This window comes from Tinamus guttatus, unplaced genomic scaffold (genome assembly GCF_059628265.1).
Source record: "Tinamus guttatus ecotype Peru unplaced genomic scaffold, ASM5962826v1 Tinamus_guttatus_pri_ptg000293l, whole genome shotgun sequence".
In the NCBI taxonomy this organism is placed as follows: domain Eukaryota; kingdom Metazoa; phylum Chordata; class Aves; order Tinamiformes; family Tinamidae; genus Tinamus; species Tinamus guttatus.
The window spans coordinates 355,642-377,017 of NW_028288827.1; the positions used below are offsets into that span (position 1 = coordinate 355,642).

A 21,376-nucleotide genomic window follows, 5' to 3' on the forward strand; every position below is an offset into this window, starting at 1 on the left:
AAAACAGCCCAGGCAGGACCCGGACCAAGGGTGGCAATTCCAAAATCTGGATGGAGCGACAACCCACAGCTTTCACTATTATAACACCAAAACACTGAGACACAAGCGAGGTAAAAAACTAACTGGCAACTGATTTGAGGTCGGGTCTTCCCAGCATCTGCAACAGCACAAGCTTCTCCCTCCAAATCTGCGTACTTCTCTCCCCCCTTGTCTTTTGACTCTTTCCACATTTTTCTCCTCTGATCCCACTCATGCAGGATATCTGCCTCCACATGGGCTTTGGCTGAAGCAAATCACCGGCTCTGAAACAAATGGGTAATCTAAGCAGGGTGTGGATGACACAGCTGCAAAGCCTCATTTCCATAGGCAACCAGTGGTATAATTACCAACTCCTACAAATTATAAATAGCATGCTATATCGCAGCAGAGGTGTGAAGGGAATAGCTGATCTGGCATCTGGATAGACAGCATGCTCCAAGCTGAAAAACACCATCACTGCCAGAGCATCTTCAGCTATTTTATACCATCTGTCATTAAAAAAAAAAAAAAAAAAAAAAAAAAAGGGAGGGGGAGAGAGATAGAAAATGATTTGATCCGGTAATTCCTCCATATCTAGGAGGAGCAAGATCACCTCTGGTAGGAGGCATCTTCCCATTTCCTTCTTGAACAACCAGTAATGACACTGCACACAGGGAGTGCTGCCACTTCACCTCCCTGCGCTCCCTGATGGACATGGAAAGATCTTCAGACAGATATTAACATCTCCATAGACAAAAGCAAGATTTTACACTATAATATTAATGAAACTGCTCCATGGTATAAGGAGGAATGAGCACGAGAGGTGAGTTTTGATCATCAGCCTATGCTCATGCCAGCTCTATCTCCAAATATACGGATGCCAAAATAAAACATTTTGAGCTCAGAAAGGGAGATTTCTGCTTGGGCTGTGAGAAACCATCCCGTTCCTGCATGGCACTCCAATGCCACAGCTCTACTCGGGAAGTTACACAGAGTAAATATCACAAACTTGTGCTCACACTTGTCCCAGTGTCAAAGTCATTGCAAAGACTTCTTGGGGCTTTCTTGCACACTCTCACTTTCCCAGACAGAAAAACAAGCCAGAAAGTACATCTTTTACAGATGATCTTTTGCTGCACTGGCATAACAGAGGGACACATCTCCTAGCTGAATCTCCCCAAGAGAATAAATGACTTGCCTTGCATGCCCTATTTCATGGCTAATTCAACACCTTCTGGGCATATTTTGGGACAGAATCTACTTAAAAGTCTATTTAAAAAGGACCCATAACTTGCTCCTGCTCTAAGTACATTCTTAATTAGTCCAACAAGTTTATCAAATTCCCTAGCAGCACTACAGGAAGCCCAAAATTCAGATTTAGCTCTTGAAACATCTGAGGACCCTGGCACACCCACACTTCCCTAGTGCAACGCCTCCACAGAGGTCTATGTGTGTCCAAAAACAGCATCTCAGCCTGGTTTGCAGGATGGATGAACAAACAACTGATGCCAAACCTGTGCTAAGAGAGCATAAACACCCCTGCCAGCACTTGCCTGGCAGCTACTAGTGCATGGGCATCCAGAAATGCTCCTACATCCAACAAAACTGGGAACCTATTCAACCAAACCAGATAAACGGGCAGATGCCACTTGATGAAACATGATTTCCACCAGTTACCAGCACTACTGATTCTATTTACCTAAACTGATTTCTATACTTTATGCATATTTTAGAATGTACATATGTATATTTACATTCACATGGTTTGTTGTATTTATACATATTTATATGAATATTTCTCCAATATGAACCCTGGACAGACTGTGTGGACACCATGGATCATCGGCTCGACAGCAGAGCCGATTTTCCTCAACACATTTCTCCATCTTCCCCCAGTCATCTCACTTGCTCTGCTGCTTCACATGCACTAAATGGAGAGACTGGAGAAACTCTGTGATGGAAAAAAACTCTTCCCAACTCCCTGTCTCTTGAGCTGCCCACCCTTTGCTATCTGCACACTCCAGACACCTGAGCCTCATTGTGAGAGATAATGACTTTTTAAATATCTTAACCCGACAAAAAAAATGAGTTTAATTACACAATTCTCTTGAAGGAGCCAAAGGCAGTATAAATATTTGAGATATAAATGAGCAGGAGAAAGACACTATACAGAAGAGAGGCAGAGCTCTGCTATATTCCCAGAAGCAGCTGTCTTGGGGAAAGGAGGGAGACATGCTGCTGCTGTAGGTTGGACATCGTTCACGGTTCCTAGAGGCACGAAGGAGCGCGCGGCCCACACGGGTGGTACCTCTGCTCTAGGTGTCCCTGCGTATGCAGGGGGGTTGGACTAGATGATCTCTAGAGGTCCCTTCCAACCCTAAGCATTCTATGATTCTATGATTCTATGGTGCTCAAAGTAAGCTAGAAGTCACTCTTTCATTGCAGATTGTGACTTTAGGTGACGTTCTACATGGAAAACTGGAAAAAATGCCACAGCTGGCTGACCATGGGGAATATCCGTTCTTTGCTCCAGGATTAGGTGCTTTCTTTCACTGCTTCATTCCAAGCAATTGCTCCTTGCTTTTCCCAGGGAGATCAGCCTTCTTACTGAGCACAGCATTGAGATAAATCAGTCTCTTAGCTCCTTGCTGCAACCTTCAGCTCAGGTTCATGCAACTCCAAAGAAAAACAGTGCAGAGAAGCTGCTGCCTTGCAGCTTTGCTGAAAAAGCAAATTCTGAGAAGCTCTGTTTCTTTGCAAGTGCATTTCCCACCTGTTTCAGGATAAACATTAAAGAACTCTGCAGTTTGCAACTCCTCCTATCTCCCTCTTCTTTTGAAACCATAGTGAGAGATGGTTATCGAGGTTTGCTAAACAGGAACGTAGAAGGTGGAAAAGCCAAAATGAATGTTTTCATCTGAATGTGCACCAGGGTTAAAACGTGAAGAAAACATTTGTTTATTCACGCAAGAGTCACAACTCCAGAAGCCATCTGAGAAGCTGGCACTTGTAATCTGCGAGGTATCCCATGCCAAACCACTGCTCTGCTGCACTTCACATCTTCAAGAGCTGTGTTTAACTAATGACACTTGAGCAAATCCTGGCCATTCTGCTCCTCCAGCAGCTGTGCACGAACACTGACAAAACTCAGCAGAGATCAACTAGAAACGGGATGTCTAACGTGTGCAACACAAACACCACATTCGGAGACTAAAAATTAAATGGATTAAATGCCCCCAAAAAAGCTACTTCTAGAGATCTGCTGTTAGCGAGGATTGAACACTTACCCTTGCCATCTCTAATTGCTGCTTTGCTGCATCCTTAGGTTGCAGCAATATCTGCAGAAATAATGCAGATGGCAAAAATGGGTGCTATTACTGTCAGGTGGTTTAGTATGAGCTTATTCTGGGTAGCACATTTCCACCCTGGATTTGTCAGCTGTTATTTCAATTCCTGTCAGAGGGTCAGGGATTGGACATTTAGGTCTGAGCTAGTAATAACAAAGAGAAACCCTTGCAACCCTAGAAACCAGATCTCCAAGGATGAGCAGGGTATAAAAGTGAAGACCCAATGCATCTGAGTGCAGAGCGGAAGGACCACCCATCTCCTCCAGAAGAGCAGGATCCAAATGGCAGAGCCAGCAAAGAGGTGGATCAAGTTTTCCTCCCAAGAAGCCAGCCCATGTTGGGCAACATTGTACAACCCCATCCTGGCCCAAGGCCAGGTTGCTGCAGGAGAGCTATGGGTGCTTTCACGATGCCCTACGGTTGAGATCCCTCATCCACAGATCCAGGCACAGGAGAGCTCGATTCATTACCACTCTCGGGTAATTCAATTGGTAGAGGCAGGTCAAAGGGGACAGTGCTACGTACGTGTTCCTCACCTTCAGGCTGTTGTATACAAGATCTTCATTGCCTGGAGCCACTTCAGTGTTCGTCTCAATTACCTGTGAGGATTAAAAGGACAAACCTGTGTCTGAGAGAGGCTGGGGAACTGGCACAGTAGCTGAACAACCGACCACGGGCCGAGCAAATAACCTATTACGATTAGAGTTTCCTCTCAAATAGTATGCTTCTCCTAAATCATGTCCCTTGTCACTGAAGTAATATATCTAATCCCAACCCAACTTCTGCCATGACAGTTCAACTCAAACCACAGGTAATTCAGTGCAACATCACTTCTGATGCCCTAGAGCAGGGTCACAGAAATGCAGACAGGACACAAAGCCCATGCAGCTCCTCAGGACTCCTCTGGTACAGGCACAGCAGTAGCTTTCTCTCCTCATTAAACAAAGGAGAAAAGCTCCTACTTCCCCAACAGAATCAAATGTGTAAGTTTAGACACCTAAAGGTAGACCTGTAGCTTGTCTTATCCATGGAAATCCAACCGGCAATGAATAAAGCCTTGAACTATTCTCATGGGAGCTGCACCTAGATGAAATCTGAAGGAAGACCTCAAGAGAAAATGGTTTAATCTCTTATTAACGCCTTAAGGACTGCAACTTTCATTGTAATTTTCAAAGCAGCACAGTCATTAGGGTAGCAATCTTCAACACACTGTTTTTTTGTTTATTATCAGGCTCTGTAGCAATGAGGAGAGAGTGAAGAAGTTCCCCATTTTGTGTATTTTGCTGCAAATCACCAGCAATGATCAATAAGAATATCTGGTCATGCAAGTAAGCAATCACGGATGATGATTTAGTCGAGGCTCCTATTGCATCAATCAATAGATTTCACGCTGCAGAGAAACAATCAGAATAATCACCTAACAACCCAAGGAGAAACCTTGGGTGTTTTAATTACCAAGCCCAGAGCAATGGCATTGGCACAGCGTTTCATACAAGAATTGCCACCAAACCTGCCACTAAACCACCTGCACGCCAAGCATTAGCCTAGAAAGAGTCGTTTTTGCAGACTCCAGCTCTAGAAGCCAATCTCTGCCCTCCAGTTACCACTGAGTAATATAGTAATTGGTAATATGGATTTTTTAAATGACTTTCAGACAAGCCATCTAAAAAGTAGGAAGATTTTTTTTTCACAAAATAGAAAGTATATAAGAAATGAAGATGCTCTCTGCAACAGGGAGACATGTTGCTATCTTGCCATTTCTGATTTGCAGTGGCCTTGTTTAGGCTGTATTGCTGTGTGATCATCCCTGAGGAAGAATATCACATGGATAACATAAAAACACCACGCTGGGGACACGAGCCTGACGGATGTGCCCTCAAACTGCTTATCAGCTCATGCCACCCAGGGGGAATCAAACATATGCTGCAAAAACTATAGGCAGGCCTGCAAAAAATATGGCTTTTGCAACAAAAATCCACAGAAAAGGGAGAGTTGCTGGGCATGACTGATAACCAGGCTCCTTGATACACAGTCCCTGAGTGCTGCCATGCCCCTAAGTTTGATCGAGCCAAACGGCTGTATCCGAAACCATCAGATTCCTGTCTTGCATTCCTAATGCTGCAGCCAGGACTGCTGCTGAGGGTCCCTTTCCCCTCTCCAGCCTCTGCTAGGGAAACTCAGCTCACAGCTAAACTTTCCCCTGGGACACGTAAAAACAACATCAGCAGCGTGAGTTAGGCCTGCAGCAGGATAAATCACTCCCAACCTGATTTTTTGTTTCACTGATTTCAAATGTACTGAAAGAGATGACAACCAGGTGTATTCCCTAATCATGACCAGCACAATTACGTGGGTATTTGGAAAGAACATTGCACTTTTCCAGAGATGTCTGTAGTCAGAGCAAAGAACCTTGACAGATCCTACAGTAATTTTAGCCCATCCTAAGAGGATTTCCATGCTCTGAGATACTGGACATCCAACTGACTGGCTCATTTCCTCTAAAATCGATGGGAGAGAGGCTCCTGCTAAATGCAAGTTGGAGGGCTACATAAAGCCTCCTCCTTCTATGCACTTTATGGTATGTAGGAGGAGAGGATGAGCTTGAGGAGACAATGTGGTTCACATGAGTCTATGCAGCCAGAGCTGCACAACCCATGGTGGGGCTCTAGCACCTGGACATTGCCGCTGTGAGCCTCCAAGCAGGAGAAAAAGCCCAGAAAGCTCTTCCCAGAGCCACTCTCACATTGCTGCCACGGGATAACACGGGCTCCTCCTCCCCTCTTCCACTGTCTATCTCTCCTTTACTGCCAGAAACGTTTCTGCCCATCTCCCAGATGAATTTGCCTGCCCCATAGCTGGAACTCATCGCTCAAACCTGACTTCCTGCGCTGTGTCCTCAGGCTGCCACAGAAAGTCAATGACAAGCATGGAACACTAGCATCAGACACCTCTTACCTCGGCTTTCTTGGCTTCCTGCTCCTTTTTCTCCAGTTGGGTTTGCAGTTTCTTCCTCTCCTGCTCCAGATCCCTTACTCGCTTCTGCAGCTTGAGGAAGAGTGTCATGTCCATGGCTGCTTTCTCCATCCCAGCCTCCTGCAGCAGGTGAAAAAAAAAAAAAAAAAAAAAAAAAAAAGGAAGACCTCAGTGGAGTTTCACAAACACGTGCAACACCCATTAGACATACCCGTTAGACTACCACCCATACCCAAAACCTTTTTGCAGTCCCCAGATCCAGGGGGAGCTCATGCTGCAAGGCACTGAAGCACTTTCTTTGGTCTACTTTACACTGATCTGCTGCAAGCGACTTTACATTGAAACATCACCAAACCAAACAGGAGATGACAGTTCAGATCCGACCTCTCCAAGTTACACAAATTTGTAAGAGGCTCCAAATCTCGACCAGGCATTTATTTATTTTTTAATTGGCACTTTTAATATCTAAATCAAAGTATAGTCCTGCTAGGGTGAGGGCAGACCTGAGGAACACTCATCCTCCATCCATACGATGCAGGACCTCAAGTTCATGAGAATAGAGTTCAAAAAGGAGCCTATCCACATGTAAGCAACACCACTCTCCTTTGGCGCAGGGTTTCTTAATTAATTATTCTTGACAGAATCATTTAGAATGTCCTTAACCAGCACTGAGGGACTGTTGCTTACAGTGACTGTGCTGGCCAGCAAAGTATTTGTAAAAACAGACTAGAATGAAAACGCTCAAGGCAAGAAGTAATGGGATCTGTAATCCTGCTGGAGGACACTCACTACATAGATATTGCCATCAGTGGCAGTAATAGCTGCAGCAACACCTGCAGTTTGCGTACATCTTCATAAGCCTTTAAGCCGGCCCGGGCACAACGCAGCACTTTATTATTTTTAGAGCCCTATTTAAACCTAGCCCAACAAGTAAGTAAGTGTTTGCTACAGCATCATTGCTTTGCAATCCCTTACAAGCAATTAGCAGGATATTTCGGCAGCACAAAAGCCAATTTTCTCCTTGGAAATGCCAGGCTCCATCCCACATGGGCTCCCTGCAGAGCAAGACCTGGGGTGCTCAGTCCCCAAAACGAGGAGTGAGCTGCCCAAGTCACCCTACCTCCACTTGCTGGATCACATCCTCGGTGTCCCCGAGCTCAGAGGTCGATATCGATGGGTAATTGGAGTCAGACTCCAAGCTGCTTTGGTTGGATGAGTTTCTCCCGTGGTCCGGAGATTGCTGTCAAAGAGATGCAGACACATCAGTGCTTTAAGGAAGGGAACACCTTAAAAGAAAATCCTTCAAAACAAAATGTAAAACGATGCAGAAGTTTTGTTTAAATATTACACCACATGAATTGCAGTTGCTCATGCAACAGACAGTAGTGCAGTGTGAAGGTGCAAACCTATGCTCATGATTTCTGCTTCCTGTGGTGCCCTAACAGGCTTCCTCCAAACAGCTTTCCAGCAAATCAACGGCCTTCTCTAATTATCCCATTGTATACTTCAATACTAAAATTTTAGCACAGCTGAAAGGAAAGGCTGAGGCTTCTGAAATCTGGGAGATTTTCTTTTAATTCAACTTGACATGTCAGCATCACTGACACCAACAAATTAAAAAAAAAAAAAACACACACACGCAAAAGTACAAGCCAGGTTTTACCAAGATGCACACAAACCTCTATGTTGCAAGCAATGGGGAGGCTGGGAATATCAGTATCCTTCTTCCAGAAATGCACGTGCTCTGCCTTCAACCTAGACCTTCAGTCTACAGTGCCCAAGAGTGGCCAAGTATTTAGGGAACATTGTGACCTAGACAGAACAAAACAGGTCTAACTCCAGGATTTCTGTTACCTTTATAATAGTAATCTCATCCCTCATGTTGTCATATCTCTGCTCCAGCCTCGAATACTCTTTCACCAGGTTCTGGTACCGAGACCTCTCTTCTTCCAACTCTTTCTTCATCTGCAGATTTTCCTCCAAAGTGTTTTGAGCAAATTCATCTTTAAAATAAGAAATGGCAGAAGTGAAATATAATCTTCACCCCTAAATCTCCAGCACAAGCAAAGCAGCTCTGTGATCACAAACCCACTTGTGAGTGAGAGCAGTACAGGCTGGAAATAACACTTAGATTTGAGAAGTGCCATGGGTATTCACCCCATTTCAAAACATTTTTATTTTTATTTATTTTTATTCCCTTACATGCACAAGAGCCTTTTTGGAGACCGAGGCTTTGCCCAGACTGTTTTCCCTGCAGGTTTCTTTTTCCTACCTTGGGCCTGACCCAGGATCCTGTGGTTCAGCTCCTCTTTCTCCTGCTTCAGGAGTGTGTTCTCCTCCTCCAGGTCTGCTATGCGCTGTGAAACAAGGCAGAGTGTTAGCACAAAGCGCCGAGACTCTTCTCCACGATTAAATTTCACCTGGCCGAAGATGGGAAGCTTTTTTTCCCCTCAGCTTTTCTTTGCCATTCAGGTATTCTTTGTATGTCAGATTGAAACACCCAGCAACTCCGACAAGTTTTTTGCCCCATATTCCTTGCATGAATCTGCTGACTCAAATAGTTCCTGGCCAAGCACCTGCAGGTCCTGCCGCTAACAAAACCTGCAAAATCCAAAAACGTAACGGCAAGGGGCAGAGATAGGAAAGGGGCCGTGAGGATAAATGTGACTTCCTGCCCAGAAAAACAAAACCTGCAGGATTTAAGCTAGGATTTCAGCTAAAGGAAATTAAGAGGAACAGAGATGTCAGGGATAAATGGAAAATCTGCTGGCTGTTGCAAACAACATATTATTTAAGAAGGAACATGGTGCCAGGGAGCAGCTTGGAAGCCTAATGGTAAATGTGTCAAGCCTTTTGTCACTTTTTAGGTTTTGTACCCACTTCATGCAATAGGAATATAGTCATTTTAACAAAACTCTCCTTCATGCTGCTTCAAAACTCACAGCAGGGTAAAGCGCAAGAGAAATGCATGTATAAATTATTAACAACAGTAATCACCTTGCAAAAATTAGTGACAGCAGGAACTGAGTTCTACTAAATACTATTTCTCTTTTTTTCCTAGCTTTTCATTTGAAATGAAGGAAAGGAAGGTTACTTGCCACAGCACATACAGAGCCCACCTGAAAGCGGCCTATCCCGTAATTTTGTCCATCCTCAGGAATTTCAATGCCTTCTGTGGTGCCATTTTAACTAAGACACACATATGGTTAAATAGTGACCTGCAATGCAACGAGGCAGCACAGAGCCTGCCTTGCTTATCCCATCAGAGCAAAGACTGGATGCAATGGGGCTGTGCTATAACCACTCCTCAGTGGAGAACACGCCAATAACGAACTCTTCTGCCCGGAAGGCAGAGGTCTGACAGCTGGAAAATAGGACTGGATAAAAATCTGGAGCCTTTTCAACCAAGCTGGAGGAATATTTTTGATCTGAAAGGCTCAGTGCAATGATTCTCAGTTTGAAAAAAAATATGCTGCTCCCGTTGGTACCTTTTATATATTGCATCTCGCTGGTAGAAAAGGTTTCTACCTAAGCTGATTTTTGAAGGTTCTTCAAACACGGCAGCCCCCACAGAGCGGTGCCTGCCCGGATAAGCTCCTAGGGAGGATGTTAAGTGCTGCACTCCGGACCATTCCAGCCCTTCCCAAACGCCTCCACTGGCACCAGCCGCTTCCAAAATGTGGCTCCAGCCTGTCCCTGATCTCGGGAGGGGGGATTTTCCTTTGAAGCTCTTGGCCAGGTTTTGGGTCATCCCAGCTCACCAAACAAGGGGGTTATATATTATGGAAAGCCCTAAGGAAAATTGCTGGTGCTCTTCTAGGATGCTTCACTTTTAGTCACGATACACAATTGGAAGGATTATTCCAAACTGAGAACGAAAAGCCAGAAGAAATAGCTTAAGGGTTTTTTTTCGTCCCCCAATAGCAAAGTTAGCTCAGAGACTGCAAAGCCTCCCTATCTCCTAGCCATTTCCAGCAGACTTTTGCCTTAAAAACCAATTTTTACAGAAAAAAAATAATTTTACAGTACAAAAACCATTCACAGCAATCCTTCCACTAGCTGCTCCTCCACATGAGCTAGTTTTCAGGAGGCTGGACAGAGGGGACAGGCAGCAAAGTCACGTTTTGGTCCTCCTCCTTGTCCCCGTGCCCAGAGGACGTAATGGAGAGCAAAACCAGAACTGAGAGTCTGCAGCACTCCCAGAAATGGAAACAACTGCCAGGCTTTATAATTAAACCATTTATTGTCCAGGGAAAGTAGGTAATATTTGCTCTGCTGTAGGCACTTCTGAAGCAAGGGGAAGCTTTCGCTTTGCTCCTGTGCTTTCGCAGTGCATCGCCTGACTGGGCATTAAATCAACTCTTCTCTCAAGCACTGAAGGGGATGTGCAAGCAAGAGCAAGAAGGAGAAGCAGGTTTTTTTCCCCAGCCACATCATCACCTGCAAAATAAAGCATCCTTTGGCCCTCTAAGGGTCTGCGCTGCAGCTGGCTATTGAAGTGTGCCCTAAACTGAAGCAGGTCCACTAGCTTGGTTTGGTTAAAGAAAAAGAATAATAATTTTAAAAAAATCATTGAGTTTCTGCTCAGTGCACAGTCTCTCTGTCTCAGAGTCGCATGGACACTGCAAGGACCGGCCAGCACCAGTAGCCACTGGCTGCCTGGTTGGGGCCACCACGGCCAAAACGGCAGAAATCCATCAGTTCAGTCCACCTAGGAGAGACCTCCAGATCACGGGAGGTGACATGTACCTTTCTGAGCAGGTCCTTCTCCTTCGTGTAGCTGTCCTCCACCACCTTCCTCTCTCCGTGGGCTTTCTCCAGCTCCAGACGGAGGTTCTCCATCTCTTCTTGCAAGCTAACGAGCTGGTTCCCATCGCCCTGATGACACTTCTGATACTGCTCCAGTTCCTTCTTGAGCTTTTCCACTTCAGAGGAATGGGCAGAGGTGAGCGTGGAGAGTTGCTCATTCAGAAGCTTGTACTCCTTGCTCTGCAAGTCAATGGGCCCCCCGAAACAGAAGAAAATAAGACCGTGAGCAAGAGCAGTGCGTGCACTGCAAAGGCAGCAGTCAAACATCTTGGAGCAACGTGGACAAGACACTTTGGATAGCAAACATTTCTGCATGATGCTAAAGCTGACAAAGCTACAAACAATTTCGAACCTGAGACAAAAGCACAACGATATTTTCGTAGCAATTACACGGGCAGTTGTTAATTTGATGTCAAAGTCAAGGTAAAAAGCAAGCAAAGTTTGCCGGTGCTTGTAAGCAAAACAAAAAGCCCCACTTTTATCACTGCTTCCACACAGCGCCGATGAATGCAGTTGGTTTGCAATATTTCAGCGTGCTGTTATCCCTTTATTCCCGATTTTCATGCCCGCAGGGAGCTGCTGTGGCAAGGAGCTGCAGCGTAATTGCCAGCTGGCACACAAAAAGCTCCCTCCGACCCCGGCATCAAGTTGTAGCTCCAGGACTGCCAGCGCAATAAAGCCTTTTCATTTGCTCAGATTTTCTTTTTTTAAGCACTTGGAAATGATTTTCTTTCCTTCTACCCCAGCTCTGAGACCTGAAAATTCTGCAGTCCTGGTTGATTTCCATGGTTTGGCCCAAAGTCAATGGGAATCATATTGTCACTAATAAAACATCATTAATGTTAGCCACAGAAAAGTCCCTGTCTCTGTTCCCCTCAGAAGTCACAGCAGAACATGAGCTGCAAGGAAACACCCCCCAAGAATGGTATCTTTGCTACCATCAGGTAGGTATTCATGGGGGAAAAGAGAATCATTTTCAAAATAAAGAAAAGCAGAACAAGTTGATTTGGAGGTTTTCCCTTTTGAAGGGTCTCAACACAGCTTAAAGGCCTGTACTCTTGACAACAACCGTGCAAAACAGATGTTTTGTTTTGTGTGTGTGTTTCAAAAATGCCAGTTTGAGCCTTTCCTGGTTCCATCAGCAGCGCCAGACCACCACCCGGCAAACTGCTGCTGCCTCTACTAAGTTTTTAGTTCACAGGATGTGTAATAAAAGCTTGAGGTGACGAAACCAAAAGACAAAATGTTAAAAAAAAAAAAAAAAATCAGAACTGCTTTTTTTTTTTTTTTTTTTTTTTTTAAGCCACTGGAGCAAATAAGCCCCAGGTTACAATTTTTGACTGATCAGGACAAGCAGCCCAATTTACCACCTCTTCCTCTGCCAAGATGTTCACTGGAGTCAAATAAGGAAGAACAAAAACGAGGACACAAGAAGAAAAGGCATGAAGTGTCCTTTTTTTCAGCAGCGCTCCTTTTTGGGCAGAGCTAAAGAAGAGCACAAAACCCTCTGGCCCCTCTCCGTGTGACCTCCAGAAGTGCCACCTGACTTAGGAATTCAGTTAATTCAGGCCTAAATTAAACAGAGCTGTGGACACCAGAGTTCACAAGCTGACACACACTAAAAAGTTTGAGTATTTTCAAAGCAAGATCTGCTCTTCCTCAGGGGCATACCGCGTATTGCGCATCTCTATTCACGCATGAACTAAAGTAGCAGAAATAAAACCATTTTCTACCTCAGCTCATCAGATAAGGATACAACTGCAGCTCTCCAGCTTACCTGCATTGTTTTTATTATTATTTTCTTAAAAAATAACGGGTATTTTTAAAGATTAGCAAGGACTGAAATGAGGATACTTCTGGGAAAATAGGATGGTACAACTTTTCTGCTGCACTGTAGTGGACCTGAGCTTGGGAGGCTCGTTAGCACTTCCAGAGCATCCCGGGGAAGCTGTCATTCCTGAAAGGGCGGTTAAAAATAGCTCTCTGGACAGGCTATAATGAGTATGAGAGCACAGCAATTCTTCCCTGCAAAAGTTATACAGAAAGCATCAAAGTAACTGCTTCAAAACGGCCTTTGGAGAGATTCAAGGAGATCAAGACAAAATCTCCAGCCTCTGATTTCTCCCTACTTAAAAGCTCACAATGTCTCTTTCCCTAAAGCAAACGTTTCTCTTGCTATCATAACTCAACATGAGAAAATCAACATTAACTGGAGATTGTTTCTTGTTTATCGTTCCACCCCCACACTTTCCCTGGCAGCAAACAGCTTATACGATGGCTTTCATCTCATACAATGTGTAAGAGCTCTTGACACATTCCAAGCAGAACGATAAATTGTAATTACTAGCAACTGGCACTACAAATATGTCCCCTGACTTAAAGAAAACTCGAGTTTAAACTCCACTTTTGCAGGCTAGGGAAGGATAGAGATGAATGTGAATTTCCTCACTGGTATTTGTGGACAGAACTGGACCCTGGCGAGTGTTTCTTAACCTCCCGGCGCAGCTCGGGCTGTACCTGCTCGTCGATCTTCCTTTGAAGCTGCACCACCTTGTTCTCCATGCCGATGTTGAGCTTCTTCAGGTGCTGCACCGAGCGGGCCTCGATCTTCAGGGCCTTGAGCTGCCGCCGGGCCTTCATGCGCCGGTAGTAGCACTGCAGCACGATGGCGGCCCTGCGGATGCGCAGGAAGCGCGCGCGGGCCAGCCACGCGCGCACGTACTTCTGCAGGATGGTGGCTTTGTGCTCCATGAGCATCTGCGAAGCAGGGGCAGAGAAATGACAATCAGGAGAGAAGAGTCCCCCCTAAAGGTGAGGGCAGCCCGGCATGGTCTGTCCCGCACGCTTTGCCCACCCTACCCAAAGCCTCAGCACCACTTGCATCAAAACAGGGTTTGACTTTTTGAGCACTGCTCTGTGCTTGCAGTGAGGATAAATGCTGCCCTGGTGGGTTTGCTTGTCATCTCCTCAGCCTTCAGATGAGATCCTGCAGGCTTCCCACCGTTGTCTGCAGCCAGTTCCCCCGCACGGTGGGATTTCTGTACCTCCTCCAGTTTCGTGAAGCTTCTGTCACTTTGGCATCGTATTTCTCCCTCAAATCTCCAGTAACCTTTTCAGGAGGTGGCAGTCCAATTCCCTCTCTAAAACTAAAGACTGACATTTTAGAGAGGCAACCAGCAGGTTGCTAATAACTTTCCCATGCTGATCTGTGCCACAGGGAGGGAAGAAATATCAGGGGAATTTAAAACCTACAAAGACAGTTTACTGGTACGAGCTCAGGCCAGACTTTATCACAAAAGGCAGCGTATCAGTTTCTCCTGACAAATCTTTTGTTTGCAAGCTCCGGTGAGCTTACAGCACTGCTATCCTCAGCCTTGGCACTCCTGCAGATGGAGATATTACCCCAGGTGCCCCCTCCGATCGCGCAGCAGAGCCTCCTGGGCATGACGAGGATGCCAAAGGGACACCTGTGGCTGGCCACAGGCATGGACTTGCCCCAACATCCATATCCATGTGCTCCAGGATTACACATTTACAGATTCCAGGAGCCTGGCTTGAGGGCAATATCTTGAAATTTAAAAAAGCTATTCCCAATTTTCTTAGAGGGACAATCTCTCCCTGTATCACTCAGGCGCAGCAAACCTTTTTGATCTCCAGGGCTAGTATATAACAGAGAGAATTGATTAAAAGGGCTCTATATATCAATAAACAATCTGTTGCTTCCCAAAGCAGACCCTGCCGGCCTTCCCTTTGCACCGGTGGCTGCACCTGTACCATGGCTCAGACACAAATTCTTTTTGCCAGGTGAATTTTGTCAAGCACGGGTAAATGACATTTCCAGATTTCTAAATTGCCTGCTGGCAGCTGCATGATGAACTGCATTTAGCTTCTCCTCAGAGGGGCTGCTGCCAAAATCACTGGTGCTTGCACAGCTCTAAATGGCAGTGCTCGCAGGCAACGCGGGCACTCCAGAAACACTGGAGGTGGCTGGATTAGGAAAACATCAAAACATCCGTGACGAACTAGCTCTTCCCATTCATCCCTGCTCCGTGGGGTCCTACCTCGCGATAAACCCTCCTGACAAACATGCCCCGAGCAAAAGCCTGGATGGTGACGGTGGCACTGCGGATGCGCTGAAAAGCCCGCCGGATCCTCAGCATTCGGAATTGTTTCTGGAAGACGGTGGCTGCCCGCGTTCTCCGCAGGTGCTCAGCGAATCTGCAAAGCACCAGGAAGAGGTTAGGAATGAGCCTTAGCCTCATCTCCCCTTCTTTTTATCATGATGTTAAAGTGCATGGAGAAAAACCCCACTTGGTCAAAAGTAGCTGCCAGACAGACCATCCCAGCATTAAGGGTGGGAAAAGAGGCTAGGGACTCAATGCCCCTAGCTCTACAAAGCATGCGAGGCACGAGGTATCCACCATGGCAAGTCCAGCCATGAAAGTCCTGCAGCAAATGGATGTGACATTAAAACCAGCATGTCCTGGTCCAGCAATGTCCACAAGCAGAGCCCCAGGGGATTTACACATGGAGAATAACACAGGATACAGCTGACTCCATCCACCTTGCTCCCCGTCACAGACTCAGTCCGTGTTTGACTTGTCGTTACATGGCTTAGTAAGTACTCATAAAACCTCCCATTAATTTGCTAACTAGCTTGTTTTTTTTCTGAACTTATGATGCATTTATTGCTCTCAGCAAGAAGCATTAAATAAATATTTGCTTAAGCTTTTGTTTTTTTAATTTTGGGAAAATCACATCAAAAGTAATCAGACTGGCTTACGCGTTCCCTTCTCGAAAGCCAGTGGTTTCTCTTTACGACCTAGTGAAGCAGAGCTTGCTAATGAGAAGCAGGAGGGATGCTGTGCCTCCAAAAAGAGGAGAGCAGTTTATCCAGGTGCCACCTGCTCTGTGAAAGCAGCACGAAGAGCTGAACCAAAAAGTCACGTCAGGGAAACACCACAGCCATAAAAAGTCCAAGGAAATGCTATTAATAGGGAACACCAGGCAGCAGGATTCCTCCTCTGAGGGCGTCTTCCAGCTCCTGAAGTTGTGAGCACTGAAGACATCTGCCTTGGCCTTCTCCACATGCTGGCAAAAAACTCACCCCATAAGAGGGATCTCATTTTTAATGTCCTCTTTGGTTGCCCATGCTCAAGGGAGCTTGTCCCCTCCTCACTAGGACATATCTGTGACCCATGGGCCCCACTCTGCAGCAAACCAGAGGTCATTACCAAAATACATAAAGCACTTCCCATTAGAAACCATTACATACTTTCAAAATACACTACGATTTATAGGAAACGAAGATGCCACCTTTGAAGGAACACAGAAAATTGCAACCTTCCACTGTCCAAATTAATTGAAAAAAAAATCCAGCATTGGGTGTGTGAGGAGCTAAGGAGCAACTGGGTCATGCTGGGCATGTTAGCTCAGCTGGCAGCATCTCACCACGCCCAGGTGCTAATTAAGATTATGGAGCTAATTGGGATTATGAGGCAGCATTTCTGAAGGGCAGATATTAATTGCTTAACTGCCCCTTAGTGAAGGGATTGCAGGACATGAAGAGCTCATCTCTTTGTTCGATTAACCTATACTGTAAATAACCACATTGTCAGTGATCTGGAGCGATTCCCCGTATAGAGGACACAGAAGATATGCTGAGCCCTTTCCTCGGGTCCAGCAGAGACATGACGTGGTCTCTGTAGGAGCACAGGCCAGTTCATGCAGTGCTCCATCACTGATGCACAAGTTCTTTGCCAGAGGTAGTCCCTCCAAAATATTAGTTCTGCCACATACTTACACCCAAATGGGTCAGAATACTTTAATCATTCGATTGCAACTACCTTGGCTCAGCACATGGAAATACAGCTAATTCTGACATTACACCAGAACTTCAGATCATTTGTCCCTGGCCAGGTTGGAGAAAAAGGCCAGGCACAAGCCCTGAGCTTGGCACACAAAGCTTCCCCATAGCATGCATGGTAGCTACACGCAGAAATGCATCTTGTCTTCGCAAGGGCCAAAACCTCTAGGTAAAGAGGGAGCATCAGCATTTTCATGCAAAGCATCCTACTATTTTCTTTCCAAGGCACAGCAGACTGACTTGACCATGGATACGAGCACAAAGAAGCACATCCCACGAGTTCCCAGCCAGCCCCAAGGACCTACCTGCGAGCCAGGTGCCCGCGGGCATAACGCTGGATGACTATTGCAGCCCCCTTCAGCCGCTGGTACTTGGCTCTCTGCAGCCAGGCCCGCACTGTCTTCTGAATTATGATGGTGGCAGCTCTAAGCTTATCTGCCCGCAGTTTCTCCAGATATGCCACCTGGCCTGCACGGAAAAAGATCTTGGTACGTCCAAACTGGAACTTGTCTGGATCCTTTTCAAAAGCATAAAGGAAATTGTATTTAATTCAGGTAAACAGTTTTTTTCAATGTCTGTATGTTGCTCAGTAGATACAAATAACACAATTTTGAATCAAATTTACCAGTTCAGTTCACAATTCTTTTCCATGAAGGTGCAATTAGATTCCCAACTAATTCAGCTTCTATATACTCATTTAGAAACATACCAATAGGATTCAGGCTGGAGTTCCACATATTTATATGAGTCTTAAGTGCATTTGTTTATAGACCAATGGAAGCCCAGGAGACTTCAAGAAAAGGTTTTGTTCTAGAGAAGATATGGGCTTGCATCTGCAGAGGCACATGTGGCTGAGGAGGCAACACTCAGGGCATAGACAAAAGGCCCTTTACAGCAAGGAACCCAAGTGAATAAATTCCTCAAAATCTCATTAAAAAACATGGACCAGAGATAAAAATTTGACTCCAGTGCTATGCACATTTTGGGCTCCTCTGCAGCAAGAGACCAAGAAGAAACCTCTGAGTGTGCAACCATAATTTAGAAGTAGTGCACACGAGTCTGAGCAGCAAGGTGAAGTGGAAGGGATTTGCTGACATATATAAGGAGAAAAGGTCCCATGCAAAGGATTTTTTTTTTTTTTTGCATGGAAGTCCCTACTAAAAGTCTCCCACACATCAAGATGGCGTATTTTGGAAGAAGCTGACTTGACTTAATCAGCACCTGCACAAGCAGCAGGTAAAGTGGGAGAAGGGAGGGTGATTCAGATCAAATCAGTCATGTACTTTTGCACTACAAGGTCAGTCCCAGCTCACCTTAATGAGGTCTTTCAACAAGGTTTGGCAGATCTGCTTCTTGTCATTCTTGGAGATATCTCTCTTCTTCATAAGGACACAGTATCTACTGAAGAAGTCGTGGTAGGACCACCTGAAAACACAGCACACCCAGAATCAGCCTGTGCCCTGGGCACTATTTCTTCACTGCCACCCTCCACAGCTCCCTGAAAGGAGCTACCTTGTCCAAACCCAAACATCATTTCAGCCTTCCTTTGAACCCTATTGGTTCAAACCTATTTGAACCCTACTGAATTCTATTGGTGCTTCCCTACTTTGCAACAGAAGCTCCACAAAAAAGGGCTTGCGAGCTCCCCTGCCCATGCATCGTGCTGGGAGCATCTTCCTCCTGGTTACCACTCTTGCTTGCAGCAAGAGTGCAGCAGAAAAGCTACACTTTCCAACAAATATAGAAATTTGAATAAATTCACTAACTAACCACCATTGCAAGTCTGTGGCTGAGATCTTCAAAACGAACATGAAATTTTTTGGACCCTGAAGAGCCAAGGCAGCAGCTTGGATGATGTTTTGCATTTGCTGAGCCTCAGCCCTCTCCGAATTACGGCGAGTTATGGGCCCTCAGAAGCAGATTTGCTAATTGAAGCACCCAGCGTTACCAGCACGGCCAAAGAGCAGCTGCCACCAGTCCAAAGGAACCTGCAGAGTGGATGCCAAGGGAAGGATGGGAGAAGGCTGCAGAGATCTTGATTTCTGCTCTCCCGCAGCAAAGCCGTCCATGAGCCTTGACCTCGTAGAACCCTCTCTGCAGCCCAGCAGCTCCACACATGTATTTATCTTTGTGCCACTACAGCCAATTCTTCCCTTTTTTTTTTTTTTTTTCTGGTTATCACAAAAGGCAGTATCATGCCTGTGACAGGTCCTTATATCAGGTCTGTTTCCCACAGAGACATCCTGCCATCTCTTTAGCTCCCATGCACAAGATTGATACCTCTATAAAACGTCTCATTTTTAATGAAATTCCCTGCAAGCTGGGAACCTGGCAAGGCAGATGTACCAGAAATCTCTTGCAAGTGAAATGATGAATACGGCTTCACTTTGGCCCGAATAATGCAGCAAGGGAGGAAGACCAGTATGATTAAAAGCAAGATACTAATTAAAAGAACACAGTAGAAGGGAAAGGTTCATAAAGAGAAAGAAGGGAAAAAAAACAGAGGAGGCCTGGGAAGGGCCATCCAATTCCTTCATGGAGGACCTGCACCTTTAACTCTGTTTGCAAAGAGTACAGGAATGGCAAAAACTAGAACAAGTCCTTAGTGTTCTATCTAAAATCAAAGTGAAGACTGTTACTGAGGACAGCAAAAGTCCCAAGTTACCACTAGTTAAGAGAACAGTAACTAAAAAAACATGCGTGCTGCAAAGAGCCATTCTTGGGGTGAGGAAGTGCACAAATCAACCCAACAATTACCCCAGGCTACAGGCTCATGTCACGGAGAGTTTCAGCCAAAACTGCTCTCTCTTCCTTTCCTAGTTGCTGTTCTTTGTAAGTGCATTTCCAGCTTAGCACCTGGCCTTGGCCCTTTGGCTTTGCGCATGTAGGATCACATCTGATGCTAACCCAAATCTAAATTAAAATTTGTGGCAGAGCCCGGGGGAAGAGAGGAGGAGGAGGAAGTTTTGCCATTAATCTGCCAGAGCCAGCTGAGAGGCTGGTAGTATTAAATGCTGCTATTAAGAGGAAAAAAAAGTCCTCTGGCAGGTGCTAGCGGGCTGCAGCAGCAACAAGCAGATGGCAAAGAGGCAGCCACAACCGAGGGAAGGCGGCCAGGCTGGGCAGAGCGCAACGCAACCCACCCATCCTCTGGCACCCATGCAGAGATGGGCCAAATTTCACAGATGCTTCCAAACATGAGTCAGACACCTGCAGCACAGTGATTTAACGGGATTCGACAGCCTCGAGCTCACGCTGCTTCTGCCATTTGTACAAAGTAGCCCAATATCAGCTCTGCCACCCCGGGGCCAGGTGGTCAAGCAGGGCCTTGATGCCATGGGCAAGAGAAACCAGATAACGGTCAGACACTACTGGGACGGCGCTGAGGAAGGAGAGCAGCGCTGGAAAGCAGAAGCCATTCGTGCAATGGGCTCGTCAGGGCACGAGGCTGCTGGCCCCACAGGAGGCTCCCTGGGCAGGATCGTTGCTGGTCCAGATGAAGACGGCAGCGTTAAGGTGAGGGAAGGCGCAGAGGTTCCCAGCCGCTGCTACAGGATCTCCCCAGAAAGAAGTGATTAAAGCATTTAGGTTTAACATAACGCGGCTGCTTAAGCCACTTAAGGTTTAAAGCCATATCAAATTACCTTGCTTGGAGAGACACGATGCTTGGAGAGACATGATTCCCCAGCCCTACGCAAGCCCAAGATCTCTCTTGGGTAGAAATACTGGCGCTTAATGCTTGGGGCATGAACTTAAAACACAAACAAACCCCACGTTTTCATGTGTCTGTTTAGATATCAACATCTTCAGTAAAAGAGAAAACATGGAAAGGTCCTTCCCTGCTGCTAGGTACCCACAGACAAAGGATGCAGCCGCAGCAGGGGTTGGGACAAGAGGGTTGTGTTGCCCTTGGACTTGCTGGGTGTTATTAAAATAGCCCCAGCTGGGCGTGAAGGTGGCCTTCCTCTTCCATCAGCACCACAATCATCACAACACAGGGCAAGGGCAAACCTCTTGGAACTGGGAAACCCCCACAGACCATTGACTAAAGGCAGTTCTGACCTCCTTAGCTTCCACTATCAAGTTACAAAATTCAGATAGGTGATCAGGGAGAAAAAACATTACTAGGATGATCTTTGCACCGGCACAGCTGAGAGAGAGGGAGAGTGAGGAACAACTGATACTGCTCAACCTTCCTAAGATAACAACCTTGGGGCCAGGATCAAGCTCAAGCAACCTCAAACATCAAAGTTTTGCTTTGAAGAGGCCACCAAAGAAAAGCAGCAATAAAAGGAATGGAGAGATACCAGAAAATAATTAAAGTTGCTGGAAAAAAAAAATACTCACTGATCTGGAAAAACAA

General features: G+C 45.8%; 1 protein-coding gene across 1 annotated transcript in view; it reads right to left on the bottom strand.

Moving 5' to 3' along the window:
* MYO5B (myosin VB) overlaps positions 1-21,376 on the bottom strand; it is a 91,493-nt gene that overhangs the window by 16,973 nt on the left and 53,144 nt on the right. The window contains exons 18-27 of the mRNA XM_088527889.1: positions 18,327-18,438; positions 17,319-17,530; positions 15,209-15,365; positions 13,665-13,904; positions 11,088-11,327; positions 8,611-8,695; positions 8,193-8,341; positions 7,459-7,578; positions 6,321-6,458; positions 3,902-3,964 (exon numbers count right to left, since the gene is read on the bottom strand). Coding sequence (XP_088384015.1) covers positions 3,902-3,964; positions 6,321-6,458; positions 7,459-7,578; positions 8,193-8,341; positions 8,611-8,695; positions 11,088-11,327; positions 13,665-13,904; positions 15,209-15,365; positions 17,319-17,530; positions 18,327-18,438 — 1,516 coding nt within the window. The remainder of the gene's footprint in view (positions 1-3,901; positions 3,965-6,320; positions 6,459-7,458; positions 7,579-8,192; positions 8,342-8,610; positions 8,696-11,087; positions 11,328-13,664; positions 13,905-15,208; positions 15,366-17,318; positions 17,531-18,326; positions 18,439-21,376) is intronic.